Source organism: Rhinolophus sinicus, linkage group LG04 (assembly GCF_036562045.2).
Source record: "Rhinolophus sinicus isolate RSC01 linkage group LG04, ASM3656204v1, whole genome shotgun sequence".
NCBI lineage: Eukaryota > Metazoa > Chordata > Mammalia > Chiroptera > Rhinolophidae > Rhinolophus > Rhinolophus sinicus.
Window position 1 is genome coordinate 75166405 of NC_133754.1, and position 14969 is coordinate 75181373.

The 14969-nt window shown below is 37.2% G+C and overlaps 1 protein-coding gene across 9 annotated transcripts in view; it reads left to right on the plus strand.

The window, feature by feature from the left end:
* FAT1 (FAT atypical cadherin 1) overlaps window positions 1-14969 on the plus strand; it is a 126734-nt gene that overhangs the window by 109743 nt on the left and 2022 nt on the right. For 3 of the 9 annotated variants that reach the window (XM_074329766.1, XM_074329767.1, XM_074329768.1), the window contains 11 exons: window positions 114-311; window positions 732-1533; window positions 1674-1805; window positions 3208-3365; window positions 4012-4474; window positions 5974-6127; window positions 6291-6401; window positions 7868-8499; window positions 9232-9369; window positions 11956-12015; window positions 14501-14536. In XM_074329766.1, coding sequence (XP_074185867.1) covers window positions 114-311; window positions 732-1533; window positions 1674-1805; window positions 3208-3365; window positions 4012-4474; window positions 5974-6127; window positions 6291-6401; window positions 7868-8499; window positions 9232-9369; window positions 11956-12015; window positions 14501-14536 — 2884 coding nt within the window. Of the gene's footprint in view, window positions 1-113; window positions 312-731; window positions 1534-1673; window positions 1806-3207; window positions 3366-4011; window positions 4475-5973; window positions 6128-6290; window positions 6402-7867; window positions 8500-9231; window positions 9370-9892; window positions 9946-11955; window positions 12016-14500; window positions 14537-14969 lie in introns of those variants that run through there. The other 6 variants (XM_074329761.1, XM_074329763.1, XM_074329762.1 and 3 more) reach the window with 4 other exon arrangements.

A 14969-nucleotide genomic window follows, 5' to 3' on the forward strand; every position in this document is an offset into this window, starting at 1 on the left:
ATAAGGCTTTGTTTTTCATATACTTTATATTATAGAAAACTTGCAAGTGTCTTTTACCATAAAGATTCAGTTTTGTTGAAAGTTGTATGTATTTGTGTGTTTGTTCTGTGCAGGAAAATAAGCCTGTGGGTTTCAGTGTACTACAGCTAGTAGTAACAGACAAGGATTCTTCTCATAATGGTCCGCCCTTCTTCTTTACTATTGTGAGTGGAAATGATGATAATGCATTTGACATTAACCAGGAAGGGTTCCTCTTGACATCAGCTGCCATAAAGAGAAAAGTGAAAGATCATTACTTACTGCATGTTAAGGTATTAAATTTTTTCTTTATGATTTTATTGTGGATTCATAGAACTGCTCTGATGGTTATCTTCTTGTATGGAAACAGCTTACATTTTATGAGAAAATAAATAAAATGTATAGAATATGGTCTGTTTTTTCTTTTTTCCCCATGGCTTCATGTTTATCCCACTGCACTTTCAGGGGGCTCATAACTCATTTGGGTACTTAATGATAGACGTTGATAGAGCTTAAGCTTCAATACGAATTAGTGAAAGGGCTATAAAGCAGTATACATCATTTTTCTTGATATGCTTCTTAGGTGGAGAACTAAGTATCTGATAATTGGTCATTTTTTAAGAACTTGAACAATGTTAATATGTTTTTTGTTAAGAAGTTGTAAACAATGACGTAGATAATGGTGATTGTTTTTGTTTTTCCTTTTCTCCTAGGTGGCTGATAATGGAAAGCCTCAGTTGTCATCTTTGACCTATATTGACATCAGGGTTATTGAGGAGAGCATCTATCCTCCAGCAATTTTGCCACTGGAGATTTTCATTACTGCTTTTGGAGAGGAATACTCAGGCGGTGTCATTGGGAAGATTCATGCAACAGACCAAGACGTGTATGACACTTTAAGCTACAGTCTTCATCCCCAAATGGACAACCTTTTCTCTGTGTCTAGCACAGGGGGGAAGCTGATAGCCCACAAAAAGCTAGATATAGGGCAGTACCTTCTCAATGTCAGCGTCACAGATGGAAGATTCACAACGGCGGCCGACATCACAGTGCACGTCAGACAAGTAACCCAAGAGATGCTGAACCACACTTTCGCTATCCGCTTCGCCAATCTCACGCCGGAAGAGTTTGTCGGTGACTACTGGCGCAACTTCCAGCGAGCGTTACGGAACATCTTGGGTGTGAGGAGGAACGACATACAGATTGTTAGCTTGCAGCCCTCTGAACCTTACCCCCACTTGGATGTCTTACTTTTTGTAGAGAAGTCAGGTAGTGCCCAGGTGTCAACAAAACAGCTTTTGCACAAGATTAATTCTTCCGTGTCTGATATTGAGGAAATCATTGGTGTTAGGATATTGGAGGTGTTCCAGAAGCTCTGTGCAGGATTGGATTGCCCACGGAAATTCTGTGACGAAAAGGTGTCTGTGGATGAAAATGTTATGTCAACACACAGCACCGCCAGACTGAGTTTTGTGACTCCCCGCCACCATAGAACAGCTGTGTGTCTCTGCAAAGGTAACACCCATAAGTATATGAAAATAGGGGGTAACGGATGATTTCAGTAACAACCTTTGAAGGCTACACATTAAAGATCATTTTCTTGACATTCCTATTAATTAGCTTTCCCTCCTCCCCTCTTCTTTTTTTAAACAAAGAGGGAAAATGCCCACATACCCATCATGGATGTGAAGACAGTCCATGCCCTGAGGGGTCAGAATGTATCACTGATCCCAGAGAGGAGAGCTATACCTGTGTGTGTCCAGGTGGCACCTTTGGTCAGTGCCCAGGTGAGAGTTTATTGATGAGCATGCTTTTTTTTAAAAGTCCCTTTCAATGTTTCTTATCATTTTTTATTTTATTGGAGTTGAAAAGTGTAGTAAAATTATCTTTATCTTAACAAGTCAAACACAGCGATAAATAAAGCATAACAGTAGTAAGTTTTCTTTCCTGTTGTGTAATAACTCACCCCTGAGTTAACAGTTTGATGTGCTTCCATATCATTAGTGCTCGTATAAACACATAGCCCCATGTGTACAGATTTATTGCCCTTTTTCTGTCACATCCTCTCTTTTTTAAAAGAGAAACTAAAAAGTTATCATATCTCATACAGTCCTCTTCCGCTTGCTGTTTCCTCTCCTTGACAGTATGTTATGAGCATCTTCCCAACTTAATACTAATGTAAACCTAATGCTTCTTAATTTTCTGGTATGGCTTGTACCATTGTTTATTCAACGTTTTCCTTGCGTATAGAGATTCAGGTTGTTAAAATGTTTCCTTATGATAAAAAAAGAATCCTTATATATGTATACTTACGTATAGGTGCTTATATTTCTAAAACTAGGATTTATTACATTAAAGATTAACTACATTTTTAATTTTTAAATATACCATTATGGTAGTTTCCCAAAAAGTTAACACCAATTCCTATTTCTTCCAGTCATGTGTGATAGTCACATTCCCCATTCTTTGGCCAGTATTGAAGGTTCTCAATTAAAAAATAAATCTTCCCGTCTAATGGGCATGAAATGATACCTAATTATTTTACTTTGCATTTCTCTGGCTACTTGTGAAAGTCGTCTTTTCGTTTGCCTGTTAGCACTTCTATGATTGGCCTGTTTGTATTCTTTACTTGGGTTATTTGTCCATCTCTTATTTTCATGTGTATTATGAGTTAAAACATTATCTGCATTCTGCTGTCTGTATATCACTGATTTTTTGTTTAATGTTATTTTTTGTCATTTTGAAATTTAAGTTTTATTTTGTCAGTTGTGCATAATTTTACATAACAATTTCCATCTCTGGAGATTAATAATTATTTTCATCATTTTTGGAGAATTGGGCTTGTTTATATCTAGTTTGAGAAGGTTTCCCAAACCACCTTGAGGATATATAAATATTTTCCTAAATTGTTTTCTAATAATTTTATATTGAACAATTTTTACACTTAGCTTTTTCATTATTTTAGAATTCACTTCTTTGTGATGCAGTAGTCTAATTTATTACCTTCCAAAAGGAGGTCCAGTTATGCTATACTGTTTATTAAGCAAATAGACATTTCCCATTGAATTGAATTTTTTGTTCTAATCTTAAGTAAAAACTTGTGTCAGTCTCTGGAGAGGATGCAATCACACTTTTAAAGATATGCTTAAAATTGGTTCTGATTTATTTTTTCCTCTTTGTGATTCACAGGGAGTTCATCTGTAACATTTACTGGAAACAGCTTTGTGAAATATCGTCTAAAGGAAAATGAAAACAAGTTAGAGATGAAATTGACCATGAGGCTCAGAACGTATTCTGCTCATGCAGTTGTAATGTATGCTCGGGGAACTGACTACAGCATCTTGGAGGTATGTTTTTATACCACAGATTACGGGAGGCTTGAAAAATACAAATTCCATTTTATGTTCAGATTGTCCATTTTTGAAGAAAATAAAGGAAGCAAAATGGTTGAATTCCACATTTGAATATTTCATTGATACACAAGTTTTAGACTGTGGGGTGAAAAGCTCTTTCTGCTCTGCAGTAACTTAGAAATTTATTCCTGTTTTTTACAGTTGTTTACACGTGACAGTTAACATTCAAACTCTACGTGATATTATGTCGTACTAGTTTTGTATAGAGATCCTGCATATGATTGAAGTGATAATTATCTCACCTACCTTTTAATTTTTTTAAACACAATTGAGTTTTGATTTTGGATATTACACAGTGCTAGTTTGGGTTGTTGTTCAGTTAACAGTTCATTATTAGTCACTTCCATGATGCTTTTTTTGATGTGCAGTTGGCACTTGAACTTTATATCCCTAAGAGGTCAATTTTTATTATTTGTACAATGAATAAAGAAGTGTGTATTCTGTAGTGCTTAAACACAAGGCCTTACTGACTTTCTGCCTTCAATTGCCATACACACATACCTCTCCTTTAGATTTTTATCGGAGACTATAACTGAAGATTTTATGAGAGCAATGTGAACAGTAACTGTTTTTGTCGTAGATTCATAATGGAAGACTACAATACAAATTTGATTGTGGAAGTGGCCCTGGAATTGTCTCTGTTCAAAGCATTCAAGTCAATGATGGGCTGTGGCACGCAGTGTCCCTTGAAGTGAATGGCAACTATGCTAGATTGGTTCTAGATCAAGTCCATACTGCATCAGGCACAGCGCCAGGGACTCTGAAAACCCTAAACCTGGATAACCATGTGTTTTTCGGTGGCCACATCCGTCAGCAAGGCACAAGGCATGGAAGAAGTCCCCAAGTTGGTAATGGTTTCAGGGGTTGTATGGACTCCATTTATTTGAATGGGCAGGAGCTCCCTTTAAATAACAAACCCAGAAGCTATGCCCACATTGAAGAATCAGTGGATGTGTCTCCTGGGTGCTTACTAACAGCTACAGAAGACTGCTCAAGTAACCCTTGCCAGAATGGAGGCATTTGCAATCCGTCACCTACTGGAGGTGAGCTTCATGGTGGTACCACTTTTAAATGTTATATGTGTGCACTTGAGGGGGAGTTGCCCAAGTATTTTATTTTCCTCTTTTTATTCAAATATTGTCAGACATTGTATCCGTGTTGGGGTTGAGTGGTATGTGTTATAGGAGAGCAGAGCGGGGCTTAGAATTCTTCCCAGAAACCAGGCCGAAGGGAACAGTTTCTCTGCCCGTTGAACTCCTGCAGTCACCTTGCATTGCATTTCCAGATATGTCTCATTCCACACCAGTAACCACTGGCAAGCCACAGCTAATTCTGAACTCTTCTTCCAACCACGTAGATATTGACCCGCTGGGATTTAGAATTGGCATTACTTAGTTCTTCTTGAGCGCCCCTTTTATCCAATGACCCAGCACACAGGGACTGCTAGTCTTGCTAGCTAGAGATGGGAGTATTGATTTTTCACAGGGCCTCAGACCCTTCCGGAAGTGTTGCCATACCTGTCTTGAAGCCCTACATAGTGAGTACTCTGTGGCTTCTGTATCCTGGACACATTTGGCCACTTATCAGTCATAGAACACAGTTATGAAAATGACAGTCATCCTGCCTGATAAATAGATGCTGTGTAATGGATGGAACAAAAATTGAAATAAGCTTTTAATTGAGGGATTTCAAAAGACTTTGGTTTCCTGTTGTTTTCTTTGGAACGTGTCTGTGCATTCTATATGTCATGAGTAGGCCAGCTTACCCCTAAGTAATATTGAACAAAAGTTTATGTTGTGTTCCTATTACGTGTCCAAATCGGGTCAGCACGGAGCTGTCCTCATTGTGTCATTAGGGATGACACTGAGAGAGGCATTTGGAAATGTGCTACCATGGTCAGCATAGCAGGAGGAAGGGAACCTGACAACCACATGCCAGCTCCTGAAGCTCCTCACCCAAAGAGCCACATTAATCACAGCCATGACCAACTTCAGAGGTGGTGAGGAAGTGCAGTGCTACCATCTTCCCCAAGACGGATAGTTGGAAATAGTCTCCACAATGCCTAACGGTCACAGCCTTCACGAAATAAAGGATCTGACATTCTTTTTGCTCCTTTATACATATTTGAAGATCACCTTTCTTAAAATGGTAGTTTATAGTTTTCAAAGTGCCTTTCCATTTATTATCTCATTTAGTCTTTAAAAGCTTGTGAGCTGTGAATAAATTGAGATGTTAGGTAATAAGTGTTGTCAATCTAATGGTCACTTTTATCCTGCTCTGTATGGTTAACCTAGTAATTTTGCATAAATTATGATTAAAGCTAATTATGAGTTCTCTCTTCAGCTCTTTGTTCTGGTGATACCAGCGGTGGCTTGTTGATATAGACAACTTTTTATCCAGAGGGAATGGGAATGTTACTAGCTTTTACAGGTCTTGGAGAACTAAATCGTCCCTTGAAATTAAAAGTAAAAGCCGATATACTAAGATTTATTTTTTGAGTTATTGAGTGATTGGACTTTTTTGTTCCCTGTTGCTAATTTAGGTTATTACTGCAAATGCAATGCCTTATACATAGGGACATACTGTGAGGTGAGCGTCAATCCGTGTTCCTCCAACCCTTGCCTTTATGGTGGTACATGCATTGTGGACAATGGAGACTTTGTTTGCCAATGTAGAGGATTATATACCGGTCAGAGGTATGTATAGTTTTCTTAACTTTCATAATTAACTATAGCATTGAAATTTTTTAAAGGTAGTCATGTGTGTAAAACAGTTGCATTGATTTGTTAATGTTTTCTGTTTTGCTATATTTATCTGCAGAAGTATTAGGTTTATGCATATTTTTTCCTGATTCTTCAGGTGCCAGCTTAGTCCATACTGCAAAGATGAGCCCTGCAAAAATGGTGGAACATGTTTTGACAGTTTGGACGGCGCCGTCTGTCAGTGTGATTCAGGTTTTAGGGGCGAAAGGTAACCAGTTTCTTCCAAGATTTATATTTGCACCTCTCTGTAGTGTCACATGGATTAGCAGATACAACAAAAAACTTCATTAATTTAGACCACATTGCTTCAGAATTTGATAATTCTCATATTAGTTCCTTGTATAATTTATCTTTTCTTTAAAATAAAAAAAATACCAAGCAGATGAATATAATAATGTTTGAAAAACCCTACCTCTATACTTTAGAGATATTATTTATGAACAAAGAACGTATGGGTTATTGCAAGCAGTAAATATTTGTGGAATGAATGAGATTATTGTGTCTTGTAAAGCAGATGACTATATGGAGTTGTTGCCTATCTTTGAGAGGGATGTTGCTGACGTTTTTTTCTTAATACATATAAATAACTTTTAACAGCATCTGGAGACCTTTTCCAGCTCGCTCATTATATTTTGTAATCCTTACCATAATCCTAAGAGGTGATCGTTATTTTTCACGGGAGCAAAGGGAGGCACAGAGGTGCCTGTTGTACACTTTAAAAGAGGTGGATTTTAGTTCCAGGTACCATTGCACCTTAGACTTTTCACCAGTTCAGCTGTGTAAGTGCCTAGTGCTGAACATTTAGATGAGCCTCACCCTCAGCCTTGGGAGGCTTTAAGTGTGACCTGCTTGCAGGTATTCACATGTGGTTTGGCTCAGGTAGTGGTTGTAGTCTTGGATTTGCCATCAGTCACATGCTCTTAATCCACAAGTTGACTTTTTCCTAATTCTAGTCAATTAATACTTGATATAATGGAAAAAAATGGTTCAGTAATCTAATTTTAATGCCGTCTGAGCGTGGGAGCTAGTAAGTAGATACATTTTATTAAAGGAGGAAGGGTTTGAGAAGTGTCAGGTAGATCTACACAAATATGCCCATTTGGAAAGCAGAGGGGAGGGGACTTTGCATGTGAGCTGCAAGGTAAGGGGGGGGGCGTCAGGTGCTATGGGAGGGTTTCAACTGGGAGAAACATTTTAAAATGGAGAACAGAGTTTTCTAGCCTTTCACTTATTTTACAGAACTGTCATATCCCCGAATAGGAAGATTTTCTTGAAAATTTAAGCTAGCCTGTTAGAACTGTTTACAGTATACCATTTATCAAAATGCACCTTCTAAATTTCTGGATCAGAATTAGAAACAAAATAATGGTTAAACTGTGAATTTGATATGGTAATCTGCTGAATCCTAGAGAGAAATGGTTAAATATTGGCTTGACATCATGTGTATCTCCCAAGTGTTGGTTGAAGGTATGGAATCCAATGATTAATTACACCACAAAAATATTTTTTTTGTTGTAGTTACTGTTGTCGACAGTGTGTTTTCGGTTGTTATCTTGGTTTCATTTTAAATATGTTATCAAGGAGGAATTAGTCTTTCATCTCTAAGAATTATAGGCCTGACATATTCTGACTTACATTGCAGATGTCTCTCCTCATTCTTGGCTTTGTTGGCAGGTGTCAGAGTGACATTGACGAATGTGCTGGAAACCCCTGCCGGAATGGGGCCCTTTGTGAGAACACACACGGCTCCTATCACTGTAACTGCAGCCACGAGTACAGAGGAAAACACTGTGAGGATGCCGCTCCCAACCAGTATGTGTCAACTCCATGGAATATTGGTTTGGCTGAAGGAATCGGAATTATTGTTTTTGTCATCGGGATCTTCTTACTGGTGGTGGTGTTTGTCCTCTGCCGCAAGATGATTAGTCGGAAGAAGAAACATCAGGCCAAACCGGAAGACAAGCACTTGGGAGCAAACACAGCTTTCTTGCAAAGACCGTATTTTGACTCGAAGCTGAATAAGAACATTTACTCAGATGTACCCCCTCAGGTGCCTGTCCGTCCTATTTCCTACACTCCAAGCATTCCAAGCGACTCTAGAAACAATTTGGACCGAAATTCCTTTGAAGGATCTGCTATCCCAGAGCATCCTGAATTCAGCACCTTTAACCCCGAATCGGTGCACGGACACCGGAAAGCAGTGGCCGTCTGCAGCGTGGCCCCAAACCTGCCTCCCCCGCCGCCTTCCAACTCTCCTTCTGACAGTGACTCCATCCAGAAGCCTAACTGGGACTTCGACTACGATAGTAAGAACCACTTTTTTCTGTCTCAGTTACATGTCACTGAGATGAACGAGGAGGTTAGAAGTTCTGCCAGAGCTTCTGGTTGTTCAGGTCAAAATGTGGAGTCTTTGTTAGTGATAAATATGCTCAAACTCCAAAGACCTTGGTTATGAGGTGATAACCTTTTTCCGATGCCATGAGTCCTGGCTGAGCATTGTGGCTGTGATATTATTTTAATTAAGGAATTCAGTCAGGTCACGTTCCAGTTAATGTGGAAAGATCATTTCAGTTTTGTAATTGATATGGGTCCTCAACTGTAATTTGGGGGGCTTTTTATGATAAAAAAAAATCGGGAGGGCATTGGTATGATAGGAGTTTTTTGTTTTTTTAAAAACATGGCTAGAATAAGTGATGGTATTTAATAGTAGGGGCCTAACGTCTATTTCATGCTTTTAAAAAGAGCCATATATACCATCTTAAAACAAAACTTAAATTCCCCATATTGCCTAATGATATCCACGGGCAGGTTTATGAAAGATTTCTATTCTGTGAAGCTGCAAGAGTATTTGTATGTTTTTTGTTTGGGGTTTGGGGTTTTTTGTTTTGTTTTTCAGATGTTTCTCTTCTCTGCTCACTTGTTTTATTAAATAAGCCTCAGGACAGTCTTGGTGTCATGCTTTGGGTCAGGGAGCAGCAGCAGTGAACAGGCCTCGCCCTCACAGAGCTCACTGTTTGCCTGTCGTCTCTTCCTTTTAGCTAAAGTAGTGGATCTGGACACCTGTCTCTCCAAGAAACCCCTGGAGGAAAAGTCTTCTCGTCCCTACAGTGCCCGGGAAAGTCTGTCTGAAGTGCAATCCCTTAGCTCCTTTCAGTCTGAATCGTGCGAAGACAATGGTGAGTAGACAGAACCGTGAAACACTGTGGTTGCTCGCTTACTGTTCATCACGCTGTTCACTGATGTTATGTAACATCCTAGAGGCACCCGGTGCCCTTGTTACGTCTCAACATGTTTCCACCTCTTCCCTTGGCCCACTGTGCTACAGTGCCCTGGACATGCTTGCATGAACATCTGCTGGGGAAAATACTTAAAATATTCCTAATGGATACGTATTCGAACTGTAGCAACTTCTCAGTAATAGGGAAGAAAATAGAACTAATTGAAAGATAATTTTTACCTTAATCCTATATTAACTCTTTTTTTTTTTTTTTACAACAGAAAATGTTATAGAAGTTGTGTGGGTTTTTAAAAAATCCTTATAACAACTTTCTTGAGCATGCAAAACAACACTCATTTACTCCCTCTCACACTCCACACCCCTAAGAGGAGACACCATAGTCTGCAGTGTTCAACTTTAGTAGCACCTTTGGTATTACAAGGTTTTATTTGTTTCTTCTCCGACTGCCCCCACGGCCTCAGCTCCCATTTGGATCAGAGCGTACTGACTGAGAGCGCAGTTTAAGAGATTGCTAGTAAGTTTGATTATCTTTCTAATGAAGAAAGTTGAACAGTGGGATCTTTGATGCCATTTGTGTTTATCTGATTTCCCTAGGGTTAAATTGCATTGATAACCAGCTTCTCTGTAATAACACGCACCAGTAGAGAAACTTGTCAATGTTCAGTAACACAGTACAGTGAGTTTTTAGTACAAATTTTCAAATCTCAGAATTAGTAAAGTTGACTTTTTTTTTTTTTTTTTTTTGGGCATAAAAATGTAATGTGTTTAAACATTTCAAATATTTTATTGGTAGAAAGAAATAACCCACTAATAATTATTTGTTTCTAAATCTGGAGTAATATAGCCCACAATATATATCACAGAGTCCCTTTCCAAACTAAAGAGAGTCATAAGTATGTTCTATTCATTTCTGATTTCAAGCATGTTATATATAATATCAAATATGCCTGTGTTTATTATTTAGTGATGGAGTATGTGAACATAGCTTTGCTTATTAAACCAATAACAGAATTATTTCTTTCATTAGGTTTAATTCTAAAATGTCATTGTTGCCAGTTATTGTAATAATTTGTATTTTGATCCCTAAATGCTCTTTATAGATACATTTCAGAATTTGGTCAGTGTTTTTTTTCTAATTCTTTTTTCTGAAGCATCATTCTTTTTAATACTCTAAAATACTTTTAATAAATTATGATCAAATTAGTTATGAAAATTAATTGCCAGATAATACAGTGTGAGATAAAAACACATCCAGGAGTTTGTATTTTCATCTTTATCATAACTTTCATCATTATCAGTTGAAAATTAAAGTCTGTATAAAGAGTCTGTATTTAAATTATATTTTTAGTTTTTTAAGGCTGTTGTAACAGATTACTACAAACATAGTGGCTTAAAACAAGATAAATTAATTATCTTACAGTTCTGTGGTTTAGAAATCCAAAACTTGTGTCAGTAGGCTAAAATGAAGGTGTCAGCAGGGCTGTTTCCTTTCTGGAGACTCTAGGGAGAATTGGTTTCCTTACCATTTCCAGCTTCCAGAGGCTGCCCCCATTCTGGGCTCATGGCTTCTACCTCCATCTTTCAAAGACGACAACATTGCATCTCGGTGGCCATTCTTCCATAATCACATCTCCCTCCAACAACAGCTGGAAAGGTTCTCCCCTTTCAGTGACCCTTGTGATTACCTTGGGCCCACACAGATAATTCAGGAAAATCACCCCATCTTAAGATCTTGAACATAATCACATCAGCAAAGTCTCTTTTGCTAGGACGGTCGCATAGTCCCAGTTTCCCAGGATCAAGACGTGGATGTCTTTACGAGCCATCCTTCTGCCCACCACATGCGTACTTATTTATCTTGGCATAAATGCTTTAAGACAATCCGATACACAAATGACAAGGGAATTTACACAGGAACCAGCCAGGCAGACAGTCTGCATTTTTCTGCTGGTATGTTAGCTTACCAGCTGTTAATCCATCTACAGAAAGACAAGAAATTTGGGCTGGGCGTACATAGAACAGAGACAAAGCCAATTTTTTGTATTTATATTGCATATTTTACCTTATTATGTAGCTCTTTAAATTTCTTTTTCCTTGAATAATGTATGAGTTTATTAAACAGACCCAGAAAATTGTCTTAGCAAGTTTTTACTCTTTGAATGGGAAGTCTTTCGCCCATGAGATGCTAAAATAAAGATTGTTTTGTCATGACTTGATCCATAATTGTAATTCTGATGAAATTTATAGCTAAATTTTTTTCCCTAAATTACAATATAATATGGTGACTCTATTCCTTTAATTGATAATAACAAATATATTGCTTGATCAGAAAAATCTCTGAGGTATATAACTAACAGAAAGAGTGCAGGAGTCATGCATAATTGTGTAGTTCTTTTAAAGTATTCAGTTCACATACGTATTTAAATTATGAGGTAGAAATTATATAAAGAAATCCTATTTAATGCACTGTATTTGAACTAACTGAAGATTTTCCTAATTTACTCCTTTTGTACCTTTTTACAAGCTTCCATAGTGACTGTCATACACCTTGTCAGTGCCGTAGTTGACACGGTGACTAACGAAGGTATAGTCACAATGTGTGTGCTTTGTGTTTGTGTTACAGTAGCTGTCACTAGAGTAGCACTTTTGCGTATTGTAATGTTATAAACAATCATTGGTGGTTTTGAAGGGGCTGAGTGCTTTTATTTTGTGCAGGTATGTGTATTCATAATCCAGATCCATTGCAAAAATATTTTCAATCTGTGTTATGTCTTTGTTACCTTTTGCCACTCGTAGTGAATTTACACAGACATCAGAAATAACCCTTAGGATCCTGACAACCTGCCTTTACACAGTATTTGGAAGTTTAGAAGTAATTCTGACTACCTAAAACTTTTTTAAGTGTAATAAAATCCTCTTCGTATGCATAAGGATAAGACTAAATAATACACAGCTGACTCTTCACCTTTGGATTTCCCCCCTATGTCTAACCAAGGAAAATGGTAGAACATGGCAGAAGGTAGTGTTTCATATTTGGTTCAGTGAAAAATCATTTAAAATGATGTTATAGTTGTTTTGTACATCTCAAACTAATATAATATTGTCTGTCAACCGTAATTGAAAAATAAGTTTTTAAAATTAAAAAAATAAAGTTTTACATATCTTTAAAATTACAAGAAAAGGAATTGATCACCTGCCTTAAATTACTTTAAATTAAACGAGCCCATTATTAGTGTGCTGACATTTGAGTAATCACCAGTGAATTGCACAGGCTAGTAGTTTTTAAACTATAAATCCAATTGTCTGGAGAGCTTGTTAAAAGCCAGCCTACTGACTGGTTCCAGCACTAGAGTTTCTGATTGAGTAGGTCTGGGTTGGGCCCTCAGAATTTGAATTTCCAAAAAGTTCCCAGTTAATTCTAATCTCTAGGGATCATACTTAGAGAACCAGGGCCATAGACCATCAAGTGTACATAAAGCTTAGGGGACCCTCTTTGCTAGGATATATACTCGTATGTTTGTGAGGATTGAGGTGAGAAGAATGGTTTTCTGCCAGATTTGATAGGATGGGGCAAGGGTGAGGTGAGGTTTCAGTGTTATTGATCAGTTATTGATGAGACTTACACTTATTTTCCTGAGAAGTAGCAGGTTTTTGTTTGGTGAATCAGAAAGTAATCTGTATTTTGTCTAGTGAATTTTAGTTTTAACATGAGAGTCTAATATTTTAAATATTGATAGTTTAAAGAAGCAGAATTTAAACGGTTCTTTCTTTGCAATCTCCGTCACTGAAAAATATTTTTGGTGTATTAAGAAATATACATTGAATTAATATTGAAAGCTAGCTTAAATTTTAAGAATTATTGAGTGCCCATTTAGTAACAAAAATTGTCAGTCCTCTTTTTAAAAAAGAATGACTACATTTTTAACAGACTTTTAAGAAAAGTTCTACAGATACATGTTAACTCAATACTGGCTTATTCATTTATTTTGAAACACAAGTCTTTTCAATTTTTGATTTAAAGTCCCAGAAGAGAACCATCAGTCAAATCTTATTTGTTCCAAATTACTTTATTACATGGGTTTTCAAGAACATTGTAGAATGCATAGAAAGCATTTAGAAAATCACTAAAGTAACCATATTTCTCCCATGATAATAACTTTCACAGTAATAAGAATCATGATGATAGCTTGACCTACATTATCTGAGTTAAGGCTCATAATAACTCTAAGGGATTTCCACCCCCATTTCAAAGATAAGAACCTGAAGCTTAGCCAGAGTAAGCAGCCTGCCCAGGGTCATGTGACTTAACATGTGCTTTCCCTGACTTCATGCCAGGGTTCTGTGTATAAAATGAGAGCTCTGAAAGCGTGACTGTAATTACAGATTTGGGGCGGGCTGCAGAATAAATGAAGCTGATGGTCTCGCCAAGGAAAGGTGAACACTGTAAATATCACATCATACACAAAGTGGGCAAGGTTTGGAGAGATTTTTCTTTTAGTTATTTACAAGTATCTAAGTTCGTTCGTCAATATCTGTGAGTTTAAGGGTTATTTGAAGGCTATAAGGTGCTCTAAAGTAGGTGTGTGTTACGTAGCTTACATGTATTTGGAGTATCACCTAAGTACCTGATGCTACCAAGTCTTAGGGGAAAAAATGACTTTATAGTGTTTCTTAGTAAAATGAAGGTGTAATTTAACTTTCTTATCAATTTACATTTTATTAGAGCCTATATACTGTATTTTAATTATGGCTAACAAAATTCTGTATTTTCAGGTTTAGATTGCCAGAAACAAGGAAAATAAAGTAAAATAATGTCTGAGTTTTCCAGCAGAGTCTATAATTCATTGTCAGTCGTGCTTTCCCTCCACTCTCATGTTCCATTGTGTTGGTGCTACGTAAATTTCTCACCCATTTAGAATTTTCATAGCTAAAGGCTTAAAGGCATGGTCCATGGCTGACTGGGCCTTTATAAACAGTTTGCATTGTATTATGTACTTATCTTTATTGCCTTTTGAGCCATCTGTTTTAATTATAAATGTTTTCTTTTCTCTCTACTCTGCCATCCAAAGAGTCTTTGGCTGCTCCTGACCTCAGCAAATCAAGAGGTGACTTATGCATGTCAGTTGTTCATTGATATTCACTAAAAAAAAAATTGGTTAAGATTTCACCCCAGTGCTGATGTGCTTCACTTGCTCGCTGGGTGGATGCTCCAGTAACCAAGCACATTCCTGTTCATGTACTGCATCCTAAATGTGGATTGTCTCACCTTTTCCTGTCAGTCCAAGGATTTCAATAATCCAAAGGGGGGAAAAAAAAATCGTCCCTAAATTGGGAGGTTTTTTTTTTAAATAATTATACTATTGTCTAAAATGATCTGTAGTCCTTGTAAAACTCACACAAATTGATTGTTGCAGTCTATCAAAAATGTATTACATTTTTCAGTGTTTGGTTGCATTTTGCTTGATTTGGAAGCATGCTTTGATACACACCTATATTAATATAGTTCTTTTTTTTAGGGCTAATGAAAAATAGTATAAT